The sequence below is a fragment of the Dama dama genome, chromosome 1, assembly GCF_033118175.1.
Source record: "Dama dama isolate Ldn47 chromosome 1, ASM3311817v1, whole genome shotgun sequence".
Taxonomy (NCBI): Eukaryota; Metazoa; Chordata; class Mammalia; order Artiodactyla; family Cervidae; genus Dama; species Dama dama.
In genome coordinates, this window is record NC_083681.1 from 75,231,220 (window position 1) to 75,247,391 (window position 16,172).

A 16,172-nucleotide genomic window follows, 5' to 3' on the forward strand; every position below is an offset into this window, starting at 1 on the left:
TGGGAGTTTTGTGGCTGCTGAGTAGTTGGGATATCCACACTGTGCTCCACGTGAAGACACTGTGAACCCATCAAATGGATGAACCTGGGGGCCCCTTTGCACAAGGCTCTCCAGGGCCCTGCCCATCCTGCTTCTACCACTTCCTGTTTCCCCCCACAGGGTCCCCAGAGAAATTCTCCACTGTCCCTCCGCGGCTTGGCCGTAAATGCCTCGGGGCTGCCACACAGAGGTCTGGCACTGTTTGCATCAGTTCCATTCAGTTCAGTCGCTCAGTGGTGTCTTTGCGACCCCATGGACTGCAGTACGCCAGGCTTCCCTGTCTATCGCCAACTCCCGGAGTTACTCAAACTCATGTCCATTGAGTCGGTGATGCCATCCAACCATCTTATCCTCTGTCGTCCCCTTCTCCTCCCACCTTCAGTCTTTCCCAGCATCAGGGTCTTTCCCAGTGAGTCAGTTCTTCACATCAGACGGCCAATATTGGAGTTTCAGCTTCAGCATCAGTCCTTGCAATGAATATTCAGGACTGACTTCCTTTAGGATGTTTGTATAGGAAGACCAAACAGAATTCGGAAGGAGAGAAACCGATTTCTGGATTGGGGGAGGGGTGGGAGCCCGACCACCGGAGGCGGGAAAATAGTGTGTCTTTGAGCGTCCGCTTCCAGACTCAAGAGGGGGGAGGCAGGTCACAAGTGACAGCCTTGGCAGCGAGAGGGGACCTCCTTTTACCAGCCCCATTGCACCGTAAGGGGGTCAATAAGGTGCTGAGGCTGGGAGGCCCGCTTCCTCTTCAGGGGTCCCGGTGGGATCGCGCGTTGTCTTTCTCTGGGGGAGGGGTGTTGGATTTATTTTTCGGAACCAACGCCTCAGTCGCGCACCTGTGTTCGCGCGTGCAGGTCCAATGCTTCGGTTTTCCTGAAAATCAAAGGACAATTCCCTCCTCTAGGCCCGTAGGCCCTGTGGGACCAGGAAAAAAAAAAAAAAAAAAGTCCTCTGAGGCCAAGGGGAGGCTGCCGCGTCCCAGGTTGAGCCTCTCAGAAGGGCTGGACTGCATTTCCCAGCGGGCGCCGCGGCGCCGCCCACGCCCCCTTCCTTGGAGCGCACCGGGCGTAGGTGATACCGCGGCCGCGCCTTCCGGCCTCAAGTTCCTCCCCCCCGCCGTCCGGAGTTGGTAGGCTCCGCCGCCGCGGCCGCCGGCTTCCCTGCACGGGCGGCTGGGCGCTTCCAAAGCGCGCGCGGGGGTGGGGGAGGGACGTGAGGTGAAGGGAACGGCGAGAAAGTCTGAGAGCAGCTTATTTTGAGAAGTCGTTTCCAGGGTGAACCTCCCGTCATCGAAATGGGCTCTATTACCGTGTCGAACTGAAATGTTTGCGCAACCTATACCCAGAGCGTTCCCGTGGGTCCTCCCCTTGGCACGTAGAGGCGCTGCGCCAGCCCCGCGCGCCCCATCGCGCTCCCACTCCTTCACGCCTAGGTGTGTGCGTAAACGCCCTTCTCCAGAGACTGGCTCCGCCCTTCGGCGCTCGGCTTGGTGCAGCCCCGTCACCCCCGCTACCCCCAGGGGGTGAATGGTACGGCCCCCGGCCCCCGTCAGCCTCCCCTTCCTTCACCTAGTCCGAGTGGTGCGCGCCCCCCTGGTGCAGACGCGGAACTGGCTTGCGCTCCGAGCGGCGCCCTGGCCGGGGAGCCACTGACACCCGGCTTGCACGGGGACGTCCAGCCGAGCCCGGCCGGTGCCCCTAGGCCCGGGAGGTAGGAAGGTCCGGGCCACTGGGGGCCCTAGGAAGGTGTTGGGGATTGGGTTCCTCGGGGGGAAACGGATTCTGGGAGGGAACAGGAGCTCCAGGGGGAAGGGATCTCTAAGGAGGCCCCAAAGGCGTGTGAGAGGGTTTGGGGGTCTCGAGAGGCAGAGCAGGGATCGGTAAGGAAAGGGGGCGGTGGGGCTGGAGGTGGGGGCGTCCGGGCCGCTGAGGGGGTTCGGGCTGCGAGCCTGGGCGCAGTTCGCGGCTGCAGGGCTGGGTTCCTGCGAGGCGGGCTGGCGGCCCTGGTTCCGGGGCGGGGGCCGGGGGAGAACTGTCCAGCAGGTGAGGGGGCGGGCAGAGCTGTCCAGCTCGGGGGCCCGAGCCGTGCTAAGCACATGGCGAGCGTGTGTGTGTGTGTGTGTTTCTGTGCGCTTGTGTATATGTGTGTGCGCGCACGCGCGCGTCTTATCTTTGGTTAGGTTTTGAAGAAGGACATTTGGTTCTTTAAAAAAAAATTATTATTTTTTTTAATTCGGTGTTTCAAAATTGGCTTGTTGGTGAGTGGAGACGCCGTTGTTCAATCTTTCCTGCAACAGCTTCCCTGCTCGTCCTCGTGCACCTCTAAATTCGTCCTCCTTTTCCTGTCCTCCCCTCTTCCCCATCCCTGCCTAGCGCCTGCCTTCTTGCTCTCATTCTTCCCCAAGCTGGACCAGTCTGTGCTGAAGCGCTTGCAAGGTCACTGCCTGGGGAGGAGGGGGAGGGGAGAGAGCCTCCTGTCGTTGCTCACGTCAGCGAAGATGTCATATCGCTCTCTGGTTCCTGTGGTTTTACTATTAACATCCTGCCCCAAACGGGGGACAGATCCAAGGAGCTGGTCCTTGTGACCATTTGTAAGCTGAAAAGACATATAATTTAAAGCTCTTTGGATGCAGTGGATGGTAACTGTGTAGAACTTCAGCAGGTAGGTTTGCGTTTGGAGATTGCTGCCTTTGGAATATAGGGACTAATAATGATGGGTTTTACGTTTAGTAATGAGGCTAGAGGCCGAGTGGGTGGATGTGAAGACAGAGTGTGAGCTATAGGTACTGTTAGAGGATCTAGAATCTTTGTGAGGAGGGGAGAAGGGAGAGAATGGGTAGGAAAGTCTTGGTTATCTCTGCAATCTGAATAACTGAAGGCAGTGGCTGTTGATGAGATATGAGCCGAGACTAAAAATCCATCCTATCTCGAGTGGCTGAAATGGTCATGACATCTCTGGGTCCTTGTGGCTTTGGAGGGAGATGAACACTGTAGAGCATGATAATGATTTCAGTTTTATTAAGTGATTCTCAGTTCAGAGGGGGCTGGGATCCCACCAAGGTTAGAGGTCTGATGCCTGGTATATCAGTAGAAGCCGCTTCAGGTGTGATCTTTGAGATTTTTGGTTGTAAAGGGCTCCTGGTTTTCAGTGTAAATATAGATTTCAAGGCTCAGCCTTGAGCTCTGGTCCTGCAAATTCTGTTTTATTTTAAGGTGTTTTGGCTCTCACTAGGCATTTTCCACATGATTCTTTTTTATTGGAGCAAACATTTTTATTGAAGTGTGGTTGACAGTACACTGTTATGTTAGTTTCAGATGTACAACAGTGATCTGACATTTAAATATATCATAAAATGACCATCACAAACACGTAATTCTTTAGAGAATGAGTTATGCTTTTATCCGTCTTCCCATTTCATTTCTGTGTTTCCCTCTCCTTCTCATTCTGCTTGGGAGGAGCTCTCTTAACAGTGCTCCACATTCTGCAGTATGCTCATGATTCCATAGCAGTGAGGAGACCTAGAGGGCTTTTGCGGTGGTAGTGATGCCTAGAAATGAGTATACGGCAAGCTTGGGAACTTGGTTTTGGTTGTATAGAAAGGAGATAATCTCTTAAGAAAATCCAGAATTAGAACCAAGTGCAAACTAAAGGCCCATGAGGGAAAAGATAACCTGATAATTGGTAGATGTGGTCAGTGGAAGAGGTGTCTCTAGATTCAAGGAGAATGAATTGTTAGGGGCACCGGGCAGCTCTGGGGTAGCAGCTGCTAGCACTGTGCGGTCACCAAGCGGGGGAGGGGTGGCAGCTCTGCTATAAATAGTGCTGGAGCCAGAGTTGCTATGGAGACAAAACCGAATCCTATTACCTGCAGGCCGTCTATGGGGAGCAAGGGAAAGGAGGGAGAAGTATTTTGAGGGTTTGAGAAGTGCTGTAAATAGTTTTTAAAAATTGTTAAGTAGGAGAGAAAAAAGATATAACTTCTCATCTAGATCAGGTAGAGCCTTAAGCCTACAGGGAGTGTTTGCATTGTACATGCAGCGGCAAAAAGGGAGTGGCAAGTAAGAGTGTGTGTAGTGCAGTGGGGTTCTGTGTATGCAGTGAACAAGGTCCTAGTGTGGCCGTGTGTGGCACACAGAGGTGCAATGCTGGAAGCACTGAAAGTAGCCTTGGCATGGAGTGAAACACGTTATTTAGGGAAGTATATGGAAATTGAACAGGAAATAATTGCAGTTAAGACATGGAGTGAGTGAGTGCTCAGTTGCTCTGTCATGTCTGACTTTTTGTGACCCCAAGGACAGTAGCCCACCAGGCTCCTCTGTCCATGGATTCTTCAGGCAAGAATGCTGGAGTGGGTTGCCATTTCTTTCTCCAGGGTAAGACATGGAAGCTTTTTCTAATTTTTGGACTGTGGTTTAGAAATTTCCCTGAGCACCTCTCCCTCTCCTCACAGAAATCTTGTTGTCTCTGCCTTTAGATTCTTTATGTCTAAGATCCAGAAGGACAGGGCCTCATCCGTGTGTATTGTATTACTGATTCAAATCCTGGGACCACAATAGAGGTGGAAGACTATGATTCAGCACCAAGGGCAGAGCTAGTATCTGTAGCCACTCAGCCCCTCTCTTGCTTAAAGAGGGGAGAAAAATGGTTTGGAGGAAGCAGCTAGGGCAGAGAGAGTCCTCACTTGAGATCGCATGGGATAGAGTAGCCATCTGTTGTTGTTGTCTGAGTTTAATTAAGTGTCGTCTATAGGGCAGTTTCACATCAAGCTGAATGCAGAATGTTGGAACAGAATAATTAGGTTTCTACCTAGAGCCAGGAGTGCAGATGAGTTCTGATTAGAGAGTCTGGTTTGATCCTGATGCACCCTGGAGCAGTCCTGAAAGTGACTTAATTTTTGTTATTATGATAATTGAGTCCCGATTGGACTGACTAGGCCTGCTTTTCAGAACCAAGCCCAGGTGTGAGGCTGAAACGACCTGGTTTGTAGGGATGGGCAGGTGAGCCATTACTTATCCTACTTCATGACGTGTGACTCTGTGAGCTCATAAGCCCGGACAGAGCTCTAGACTGGGAAAAGTGTCATGTTCTCCTCTCTTCCGTAGTAGAATGGAAGATCTTCTGACCTGGGTTGACGTGGAGAGGGATGCGTCTCTCAGGTGAAACAGTGGATCTTATTAGTACTTTTTTTTCCTGTTAGGCTTGGATTTTCAGATAACATCAGAATTCCTCCTGGGAACGTTGACTCCGTGCCTGGTGCCTTGGAGTTTCTCTGAGATGGATTGATGAATTTGAGCCATGGTGCAAAAGAAGAAGTCCTGTCCTCGGTTACTTGACTACCTAGTGATCGTAGGGGCCAGGTAACCAAGAAGTGACTGATTTTCTCTAGTCATCTGGGGTAGCCACAAAATCTGTAAGGAATCCCCTTCCCTACTTCCACGTTGCTTTGCATATCTCATTCTTCTGTTATTTGACCCTGATGGGAACCTTGCTGCCAGTTGGAAAAACAAAACAGGTGGATCGAGACTACTGGCCTGGAGGAAGAGAAAGAGCAAACCTCTGTTCTTAACTAGCATCTTTTGTGATTTTTGAGCAAATATACTGTATCTACTTCAGCTTCCTTATTTCATAAAAAAGGAAAAGAATGTTGTGCTCCTTTTCTGTCTACCTATGCTCCTTGGGGAATTCATTAGCAAATACACCTTGAAAGATGTTAGTCATCTTATGGTGTTGGTGATAATTTTACTGTCGCCATTTACCTTTCATTTCAGGATAGGCATCTTCATGGCAGCACAGACCTCAATGTGCCATGTTTCCCCAGGTCCTGCAGCTAGGTTGCTTTATCCAAAAGAGCATTTATTGCTCCACTGTGGTTAAATTATTATTATTATTATTATTATTATTTTTTTTACTGTGGTTAAAACCCGAAAGAGCATGCTGTCCCTTCAGGCTGCTGACCTTGTCCGTGTGTTCTCCAGGCACCCGAGCAGTGACAGTGTGGCCCAGACTCCGGAACTGCTACGGCGGTACCCGCTAGAGGACCATGCGGAGTTTCCCCTGCCCCCGGATGTCGTGTTCTTCTGCCAGCCAGAGGGCTGCCTCAGCGTGCGGCAGCGGCGCATGACCCTGCGGGATGACACCTCTTTTGTCTTCACCCTCACGGACAAGGACACTGGTGTCACCCGTTATGGCATCTGCGTCAACTTCTACCGCTCCTTCCAAAAGCGTGTGCCTAAGGAAAAGGGGGAGGCTGGGCCAGGGTCCCGGGGGAAGGAAGGGCCCCGAGCCCCCTGCACCTCCGAGGAGGTGGGCCCCGAGACCTCGGAGAGCGGCCCATCCCTGCAGCCGCCCAGTGTCGACTCCACCCTGGACGTGAGCCAGTCTCCGCGGGCCAGACGCCGGGCCAAGGCAGGGAGCCGGTCCCGCAACAGCACGCTGACGTCCCTGTGCGTGCTCAGCCACTACCCCTTCTTCTCCACCTTCCGAGAGTGTCTGTACACCCTCAAGCGTCTGGTGGACTGCTGCAGTGAGCGCCTGCTGGGCAAGAAACTGGGCCTCCCTCGAGGCATACAGAGGTATGGTTCACCACCGCCGCTTGGAATAGGGGAGGCGGCTGGAGTTGAGGGGTAGTTGGCTGGTGAGGGGCGTAGGGATTTCCCTCTAAAACCTGAGGTCCCTCAGACCTCCTTAAACACTTAATGTTACTCCATGGAAGTGAAAGACTGCTGCAGAGTTAGACCTTCTTCCATGATCGTGCTTGGAGTGATGCTGAGGAGTTGGGTGTTTCAGGATGGGCAGGACACGAAGTCCTTGCTGTGTGTACATTTTGCATTTGTCATCACCCTTGTGTGCACCCTGTGGTCCTGGCTGAGCCCATAAAGAGGTCTTCTCCAGTTGCCATCATTAGATGCTCTGTGGTTATGCTGGACTGCCGTGAGGTATCAGCTCCCAGTGCTAATGTGTCTGCTCCCTGCCGTCTGCTCCTCAGGGACACCATGTGGCGCATCTTTACTGGATCGTTGTTAGTAGAGGAGAAGTCAAGTGCCCTGCTGCACGACCTCCGGGAGATCGAGGCCTGGATCTACCGGTTGCTGCGCTCCCCGGTACCCGTCTCGGGGCAGAAGCGAGTGGACATCGAGGTCCTGCCGCAGGAGCTCCAGCAGGCTCTGACCTTTGCTCTCCCAGACCCCTCTCGATTCACCCTAGTGGACTTCCCACTGCACCTCCCCCTGGAACTTCTGGGTGTGGACGCCTGTCTCCAGGTGCTCACCTGCATCCTCTTAGAGCACAAGGTGAGAGGGCAGCATTCTAGACCGTTCTAGGGGAAGGACTTTGAAGTGTGGCAGAGGCTAGACCATCAGAGATGAGGATTAGGGACTGCATCTTTTTCATCACCTCGTCTCCAAGAGATAACATGATACCAGGTATACTGTAGGTTCTTAGTGGGTGAGGGTTGAATTAAGGTACCAGCATTGTGGGGGTTAGGGGGCTCAGTGGTAAAGAATCTGCCTGCCAGTGCAGGAACCATGGATTCGATCCCTGGGTCAGGAAGATCCCCTGGAGGAGCAAATGGCAACTCACTCCAGTATTCTTGCCTGGGAAATCCCATGGACAGAGGATCCTTGGCAGGCTACGGTCCATAGGGTTGCAATGAGTTTGACATGACTAGGCGACTGAGCATCGTGTGGGATATATTCAGAGAGCTTGGCACTCAGCTGAATTCATCTCAACTGTACCAGTCTAATTCTCTGGAAACCTCAGTAATTCTGTACCGATGAGTGATCCTGGGATTTGGGGAACAAGAACTAAGAAGGTAAAGGAGTGACTCAAGGGAGGATTTGGGCAGTGCTTACAGTGGGAGGTGACAGGCAGGCGGGGTTTAGGGCAGTGATAAGTGTGGAAACTAAGGTCCCAGGGCCGTGGCCTTGGTGAAAAGAAATTAAATTGTAGTGTCAAAGGCTCTTTTCACTTCAGCCTTACTTATTCTGTCGAGCAATCCTTCTGGTATGGTTTGTGGCAGGTCGTGCTCCAGTCCCGAGACTACAACGCGCTCTCCATGTCCGTGATGGCATTTGTGGCAATGATCTACCCCTTGGAGTATATGTTTCCTGTTATCCCACTGCTGCCCACCTGCATGGCATCGGCAGAACAGGTGAGTCTTAAGGCATCTTGTGGCTTTGTCACCTCTGCTCTGACACTGTCCAGGTGAAGGCTCCATGCCCAAAGAAGTTGTAAGTCAGTCCTGGTCCTGAATTCCTTGTTATAAGTTATTCGTCCACAAAATCTGAACTGATCTGGTGGGAAAACCTAGGCTATTTAGGCTTTTCTTTTTTAAACCTCTTTTTTTGTATTGGGGTGTAGCTGATTAACGGTGTTATGATAATTTCAGGGGAACAGCGAAGAGACTCAGCCATACATATACATGGATCCACTATTTATAGTTTTTATTTATCACAGTTAATGTCAGGGATTATAGGCTACTGGCTACCCCATTGCAGGTGGTACATAATATGTATAATATATACTGTTACTTCTCTAAAATCTGAAGCATTCTGAACTTTGGAACACATCTGCCTTCAAGGATTTTGGAAAAGGGATTGTGGACCTGTGTTTTCCTCCCTTGGAAAAATCTTGACCTGACAAGTGATCACAGTAGGTTTTGGTTTTGTTCCTTGTCTTTTCCTCAGCTGCTGTTGGCTCCAACACCATACATCATCGGGGTCCCTGCCAGCTTCTTCCTCTACAAACTGGACTTCAAAATGCCTGATGATGTGTGGCTAGTAGATCTGGACAGCAATAGGGTGAGGCCCCTTGTCTGAGGCTCCGTGGGGTCTAGAATAGGAGTGTGTTCTGTTTTTCTAGATTACTGCCAGGAAGGGCCTAAATTTGTGATTGCTACTGTGAAACTCACTGAAACAACTTTTTTTTTTTTTAAAGTGCTGCTTTTACTTTATTGTCTTGATCGGCTCTTGGGTAGGACCCAGAGAATTATAAGATTTAGTTTTGCTGGAGTTAAATGCTTCCCCGCATCTTCCAAGAGCAGCAGAGCAGTTATGGTTGCAGAATTATTAACCTATGGCATAGGTCATCTCCTGGTTTTCTGAGAGTGTAGTTTCTAGTAAGAAACTGCCTTTCAGTGCAGACTTTAAAAAAGTATATTATTAACATTCTGTGAATATGTTCAAGCTTCGGTAGGTAGCCCTTTATATGTGTTTGCCATAAAACTTTAGAGAGTGAAAATAAAAGTACAAGGAATGAAACAAAAACCATGATCCTCATTATGCCCTGGTGGTCCAGTGGCTAAGAGTCCATGCTCCCTATGCAGGGGGCCCAGGTTCAATTCCTGGTCAGGGAACTAGAACTAAGAGTTTGCATGCTGCAACTAAAAGATCCTGCATGTTACAACTGAAGAACGCATATGCCATCACAAAGATGGAAGATCCCCCGTGCCATAGCTAAGACCTGGCACAATCCCATGAGCCTGTTGGCTAGGGAGAGTCACCAAGAACATTTAGGTATACTGTTTCCTTTCAAGTGTGTATATCTGTCATATACGTGCATATATATATATATATATATATTTATATAGATGCATATATAATGTGTGTATTTTAATGTGTATAATAGTATTGTATACACATAAGGGGCTTCCCTGGTAGCTTAGATGGTAGAGAATCTGCCTGCCAAGCAGGAGATGCAGGTTCGATCCCTGGGTCAGGAAGATCCCCTGGAGAAGGAAATGTTTACCCACTGCAGTATTCTTGCCTGAGAAATCCCATGGACGGAGGAGCCTGGCGGGCTCCAGTCCATGGGGTCGCAAAAGAGTCAGACACGACTTCGTGACTAAAAACAACAACATTGTGTACCTAATTTCCTATTCTTGTTCCTTACCCTTACGTGAGAGAAAGTCTGGAGCAACTCATTCTGAGGTCGCACCTTTGCTCTTTCTCTGGTGCAGGTGATTGCCCCCACCAATGCGGAAGTGCTGCCTATCCTGCCAGAACCAGAATCGTTAGAGTTGAAGAAGCATTTGAAGCAGGTGGGTGAAGAGGAGAGCCAAGGAAGGGGAGCAGCAGCAGCTGTTGAGAGAGCCGGTCTCCTTGCCGACTTCTAGTCGAGTAGATTTCTTTAGCCGTGGGCGGGCTCCAGAAAAGCGGGGTATCCCATTTCGGGGTGGTCGGGTGAATCTCAGAAGAGAGCCATTTAGATTCCTTCTCCTTCACTGTGTGTGCACCGCCCACCTCTAGTGCATAAAACCACCCTTCACTTTGTGTTGTTGTCACAGCCAGCCTTCTTAACGGCCTCGGAGTATTCTGTCTCCTAAGGAGGGAGTCAGCAGTTTGGGCAGTCTGGCTCCTTTCGTGTTTTTCTCTTGACTTGATCTCTGGTCCCTACAGAATCATTTCTTCAAAAATTCCTCCCTTAGAGGAAACCCCGTAAACGCATTTTCATTGGTTGATTTTCTTCTTCCTCTGCATGCTGAACACAGTACCTGAAGGTAAAACGTGGTGAGACCCGGCTCCCCTGCCCTGCTGTATGTGTTGTGTAGGACCACCAGTAGATGGCTCTGTGTTTCTTTTTAGGAACCCCTCATTTGATGATCAGAAATCTCTCTCTGTGTTGTCTCAGTTATTTAGCACTACCTCTAGGTGAAATCCGTTTGGATTTAAATGAGTCATTTCGTGTCATCCGTCTCTTTCTGTCACTTGGCTCCATCACTGCTGATGCAATATGATGTGTGGTAACTGCAGAGTGTGGTGAGGATAGCAAGTTCAGAAGGTTCTCTAGCTGTCTTCCTTTGCTGTGTTTTCATTCTCAATGATTGCTTTAGTATGACTAATGAGATGGAGAAGTACAGTCAGAATGTACTTTACATGTTCATAGGAGCTAAGATCCCTGGGCTCACAGATCCTGTATTCTGACCCCTGTCACTCAAAGTGAGGTCCCTGGACCAGCAGCATCAGTATCACCTGGGCTTGTTAAACGTGCAGAATCACCTCAGACATACTGAATCAGAATCCGCCTGCAGCCACGTCCCCAGGTGATTCCTATGCTCGTAACATTGAAGAAACCCTGCTGGGACTGCCCTGGTGGTGCGGTGGTTAAGAATCTGTCTGCCAATGCAGGGCACATGGGTTCAGTCCCTGGCTGGGGAAGATTCCGCATGCCGCTACTGAAGCCCATGCGCCCTGGAGCCCATGCTGTAACTGGAGAAGCCCCAGCAGTGAGCAGCCTCCTCCCCACACTAGAGAGAGCCTACATGCAGCAACAAAGACCCAGTGCAGCCCCCCAAAATTAGCTGATAAAAAAAAAAAACCAAACACTGCTGGTATAAACCAGTGGTTTTCAAACTGGCCCGTGGAGCCCCTGAAGATTGATTTAGATCCGGACCACTGAGCTATGAGGCTCTAGGTTCCTCATGTCCTTCAGAGAAGCTTTACTTTTATAGGTTTCAACTGTTTATGTTCCCACCTAGATCTCAACTGAAAAACAAGGTTTCATAGCTGAAACAAATTTGAAAACTATCGCCTTGGACCTCAGGTTTGATCAGGTGGCCTTGATCAGATTGGTTTAAGCTGAAGATTTCATAATTCAGATTGTTTTCTAAAGGTTAAAGTCTTTGGATTCTTGTTTCAGAGATGAAGGCTCTTTCCTAGGAATTGACTTTGGCTGGCCGCCCAGGACTCAGCCATCTGTGAGGGACTTCTTCTTGTTCCGTAGGCCCTCGCCAGCATGAGTCTCAACACCCAACCCATCCTCAATCTGGAGAAATTCCACGAGGGCCAGGAGATCCCCCTTCTCCTGGGAAGGCCTTCTAATGACCTTCAGTCCACACCTTCCACCGAGTTCAACCCGCTCATCTACGGCAATGATGTGGATTCGGTGGATGTCGCAACCAGGTACACGCAAGCCAACCAGACAGTTGCAAGCTCTTAAATTGGTCCCTCCTCACTCAGTGACCTTGGGGCAGATTACTTCCCTGAGCCCAGAGATTATTTATAAAATGTGGGTAATATCTAGTTTTATTTGCCACCTTAGTTAAAGCAGAGTAAATGGTTCATCATATTCTCAGGCCTTTTAGGCCTTGGGTGCAGAAGCAGGTTGATGATTCTTTAAGACATCTCTCCCTTGGCTGTTGGAAGCCTGTTAAATGATGACCTTGGGAAGTGGTCTGAGGCCTCGGGTCGTGGGGACCCTTGCTCCGCAGGGCGTGGGACTCGGGTCAGCTCACCGTCCCCTTCTTCTCCAGAGTGGCCATGGTCCGTTTCTTCAACTCCCCCAACGTGCTGCAGGGCTTTCAGATGCACACACGCACCCTGCGTCTCTTCCCCCGGCCTGTGGTGGCTTTCCAAGCCGGCTCCTTTCTAGCCTCACGCCCCCGGCAGACTCCTTTTGCTGAGAAACTGGCCAGGACTCAGGCCGTGGAGTACTTTGGAGAGTGGATCCTGAACCCCACCAACTACGCCTTCCAGCGGATTCACAACAGTGAGTCCCCGTCGCTCTGTGCCGCCCCACCTCCTGTTTTGTCCTCCTGATGGCTCTTCCCTTTGCGCTCTCCTCTGCCAGTCTGCAGGCTGCCCCTGCTATTCTGACTTCGCTTGAGACTTTCTCCCACCTTTCTTTTACATTTTGCTTGCTTTCTCTCCCCCTGTTGCCCACTCGAGTCTCCTTTTTTCCCTCCACGGGTAGACATGTTCGATCCAGCCCTGATTGGCGACAAGCCCAAGTGGTACGCCCACCAGCTGCAGCCCATCCACTATCGAGTATATGACAGCGGTTCCCAGCTGGCCGAGGCGCTGAGCGTGCCGCCCGAGCGAGACTCTGACTCTGACCCCACTGACGACAGGTGAGCAGCGCCTTACAGCGGCAGGAGGGGTCTCAGAAGGCTAGGAGACTCTCGCGAGCACAGTGGCCGGATTTCATAGGGTTTAGACATCAGTCCGCGAAGCCTTGGGTCATAGTTCAGTTGATTTTGTGTTCGTTTTCTCATTCTCTCTCTTGTTCCCTGATCTTGAGTTACACGTGCTCCTCTGTTGATTTTTCCTGACACGGGTTGCCGATTCTTATCTCTGCCCCATTTCTCCTGTTTTGTTTTTCTTGCTCCTCCCTCTGCAGCGGGAGTGACAGCATGGATTATGACGACTCAAGCTCTTCTTACTCTTCCCTTGGTGACTTTGTCAGCGAGATGATGAAATGCGACATCAACGGTGATACTCCTAGTACGTATCGGAGAAATTAGCCACTCGGGGCAGGGTTTGGGGTTCTGCGACGGCAGGTCTGCAGCTGCCATCCTTGAGGTTTTTTTTTTTTTAAAGAATTAAAATTACAAAAATTAATCTTTTAATTGGAATGTAGTTGATTTACATCGATAGCTTCTACGGGACGGCACAGTGAGTCCGCCAGACATATCCCCCTTGGGTCTTGGCAGATGTGGACCCTCTGACACATGCGGCGCTTGGGGATGCCAGCGAGGTGGCGATCGATGAGCCGCAGAACCAGGAGGCGGCAGAGGAGCCCGGCCCGGACGGCGAGAGCTCTCAGGAAAACCCGCCCCTGCGCTCCAGCTCCAGCACCACCGCCAGCAGCAGCCCCAGCACCATCGTCCACGGCGCCAGCTCTGTACGTGACGACCCGGAGGAGGGGACGAGTGAGAACTGTGACTTGGGGTGTGGGGGCCTCCTCTCTGTTAGGAAAGCTAGGGTGAAACCGTCCGCTTAATTTGCTACTTTCTCTGCATTTCCCCCTAGCCTCCTCTCCGTAGAGCCTGTGGTTTAGAGCCTATGAGGTACAGTCTGACCCCAGAAGTGAGCTGAGATTTCCCCCGTGCATAATCTGCACAGAGAACAGGGGTGTCACGGAGATGTTTCTCACACACTCCTCAGGCTCAGAATCTAGCAGGCCTGGCTTGGCCCTGCCCAGCTGAGAAAGACGGGAAGGCACCCCAGGTGCCAGGTGACTGCTTTGTATTTAATATGTCCCCAGGAACCTGCCGACTCAGCGGAGACAGATGAGAAGGCGGCAGGAGGCGTCCCCAAGTCCCTGCCCACCGTGCCTCCTGGCGTGGACAAGTGCAGCGCGGACAGCCATCAGACAGAACCCGGAGAGGGGTCAGTGCGCCGGCGAACCTCTGACAGTCCGAGCCTCCAGCCCCAGTATGGCTTTCCCCCTGAGGAAGACGACGAGCAGGGGGAGAGTTACACCCCCCGATTCAGCCAGCATGTCAGTGGCCATCGGTAAGAGCCTGCGGATGCCAGAAGGGCCTCACCTCCGTGGGCCCTGGGGCGAGGGTGGACCAGAAAGTCCTGGCAGCCCGAAGGCTCTTGAGATCCAGCATCCCCAGAGGCTCGTGCTTTGCTCTAGCCCTGTAGGGACTGCGGGAAGGGAGTGCAGTGTATAGTCAGGCCGGTCTGCCCAGGACTCGGCAGCCCTGCCTGGGGGCTCAGAGGTGCCCCTGTGTGTTCAAGGGCTCAAAAGCTGCTGCGGCCCAACAGCTTGAAACTGGCAAGTGACTCAGATGCAGAGTCGGACTCTCGAGCAAGCTCGCCCACCTCCACCGTCTCCAACAACAGCACGGAAGGCTTCGGGGGCATCATGTCTTTCGCCAGTAAGTGCCTTCAGCTCCTGCCCGCCTAGGTCCCATCTCCGGTCCGGCAGGGCCTGGCCACGGCAGATGTTCCTTACAACTTCAGACATAGGGCTGGGTTGGCATTGTCAAGCTCCTCCTCAGGTCCTTTGAGTGATGCCAAATAAGATATTCTTAGGGGAAGTCAACAGAGAACAGGGACAGGTTAGTCATTGTCTTTATGCCTGGAGGTTTCAGTCTGTTTCAGGGTAAGACAGCTGCCTGTTGAACTGAAAAGGAATCATTTTATTAAAATCATAACCCTTGTACACGTATCTCGTGGAAACGTTCTGGTCAAATTTGATTTGGGATTTATGTCTAATACCTTCTCTGCATGGGGGAAGGACTTTTTCACACATATGCCTTGAAATCTATGTGACATTGGCTTGTACACAGAGAATATTACCAGAAATGAGGGTGGTGTCAGTTCAAGATTAAAGACAGACTAGGGGCCAGAGAAGGCCATCATGGGGGGATCATTGTGATGGTGAGGTTTGTGTGTTTGTTTTAAGAAGCCAGGAAGGGACAGTACCAACGTCAGACCGGAAGTGCATTATCTGCCAGGCATTTGTGCTGGGCCGGCAGTACAGGAGAAGCTTGGGTGTTACCATGGGAGGCAGCCAGGGAAAGTGGTTCCTGGGGGTTCTGAGCGTTCCTGGCAGTAGCCCTTTTGTTTGCCCTAAGTTAGCCATGGTCCTTTCTAAGCTTAGGTGAGAGACTCTGGGATTACATCTGAAGAGGAGGAGGGTGGAGGTGGTGCTCCAGCCCCTGGAGGGGAGTGCTCTGATGCTTCCCCCTGCCCCTGATGCATGGCTCTTGCCCGCCCCCCTGGACAGGCAGCCTGTATCGGAACCACAGCACCAGCTTCAGCCTCTCAAACCTCACGCTGCCCACCAAAGGAGCCCGAGAGAAGAGCACACCCTTCCCCAGTCTCAAAGGTGACTACCGCCCTCCTTCTGCCAAGCCAAGGTCCTCCGGGAAATATCTCAGGCCCGTGGGTGCTTGTGAGGAACCCCGTGTATGATGAGTTATCTGACCTGGCCGTTGCCTCTCACACAGCGCTTCTCATGGCTCTCACCGCACATTCTATGAGTTCTCGCTGGTTTTCAGGTGGAAACTGTCTTTCGTAGCTAAAGAGAAGGCCCTGTCATATCATTTAGGATAATCGCAACTGGGGGATTACTGCTGCTTCCGAGGGGTACCTTTGTCAGAACCACATAATCCACATAGGGCTCGTCGGCTACCACCAGTCTTCTGCCAGGTTCCTACTGCGTGGACTTAGGACAGACTCCATCCTAAGGAGCTGGCCCACCAGGGTATGGTTGTAAAAAGACTGGCAGTGTTTACAGAGTCAAGAGACCTCTTACTTTGGCTTCCTGTCAGCTCAGGGCCCCATGAGTGTAGCACTGGTTGGCATCGAGGGGCGATTAAGACCTTATTGGATTTTCATTTGTGATCTCCCAACAGTTTGACAGGCTCTTCTGAATGTACTCTGACTTTTGTTTGCTTC

The 16,172-nt window shown here is 51.3% G+C and overlaps 1 protein-coding gene across 11 annotated transcripts in view; it reads left to right on the forward strand.

Annotated features, from left to right (window-relative positions):
* Positions 1-1,197: 1,197 nt before the first annotated feature.
* Positions 1,198-16,172, forward strand: part of MADD (MAP kinase activating death domain) — a 40,519-nt gene continuing 25,544 nt past the window's right edge. For 3 of the 11 annotated variants that reach the window (XM_061153315.1, XM_061153335.1, XM_061153325.1), the window contains exons 1-15: positions 1,198-1,571; positions 5,240-5,399; positions 6,018-6,614; positions 7,028-7,331; positions 8,060-8,191; positions 8,727-8,840; positions 9,998-10,078; positions 11,761-11,939; positions 12,290-12,525; positions 12,730-12,886; positions 13,156-13,259; positions 13,469-13,659; positions 14,023-14,273; positions 14,505-14,644; positions 15,499-15,600. In XM_061153315.1, the coding sequence (XP_061009298.1) occupies positions 5,338-5,399; positions 6,018-6,614; positions 7,028-7,331; positions 8,060-8,191; positions 8,727-8,840; positions 9,998-10,078; positions 11,761-11,939; positions 12,290-12,525; positions 12,730-12,886; positions 13,156-13,259; positions 13,469-13,659; positions 14,023-14,273; positions 14,505-14,644; positions 15,499-15,600 (2,650 nt within the window). In that variant the 5' untranslated portion in view covers positions 1,198-1,571; positions 5,240-5,337. The other 8 variants (XM_061153307.1, XM_061153287.1, XM_061153252.1 and 5 more) reach the window with 6 other exon arrangements.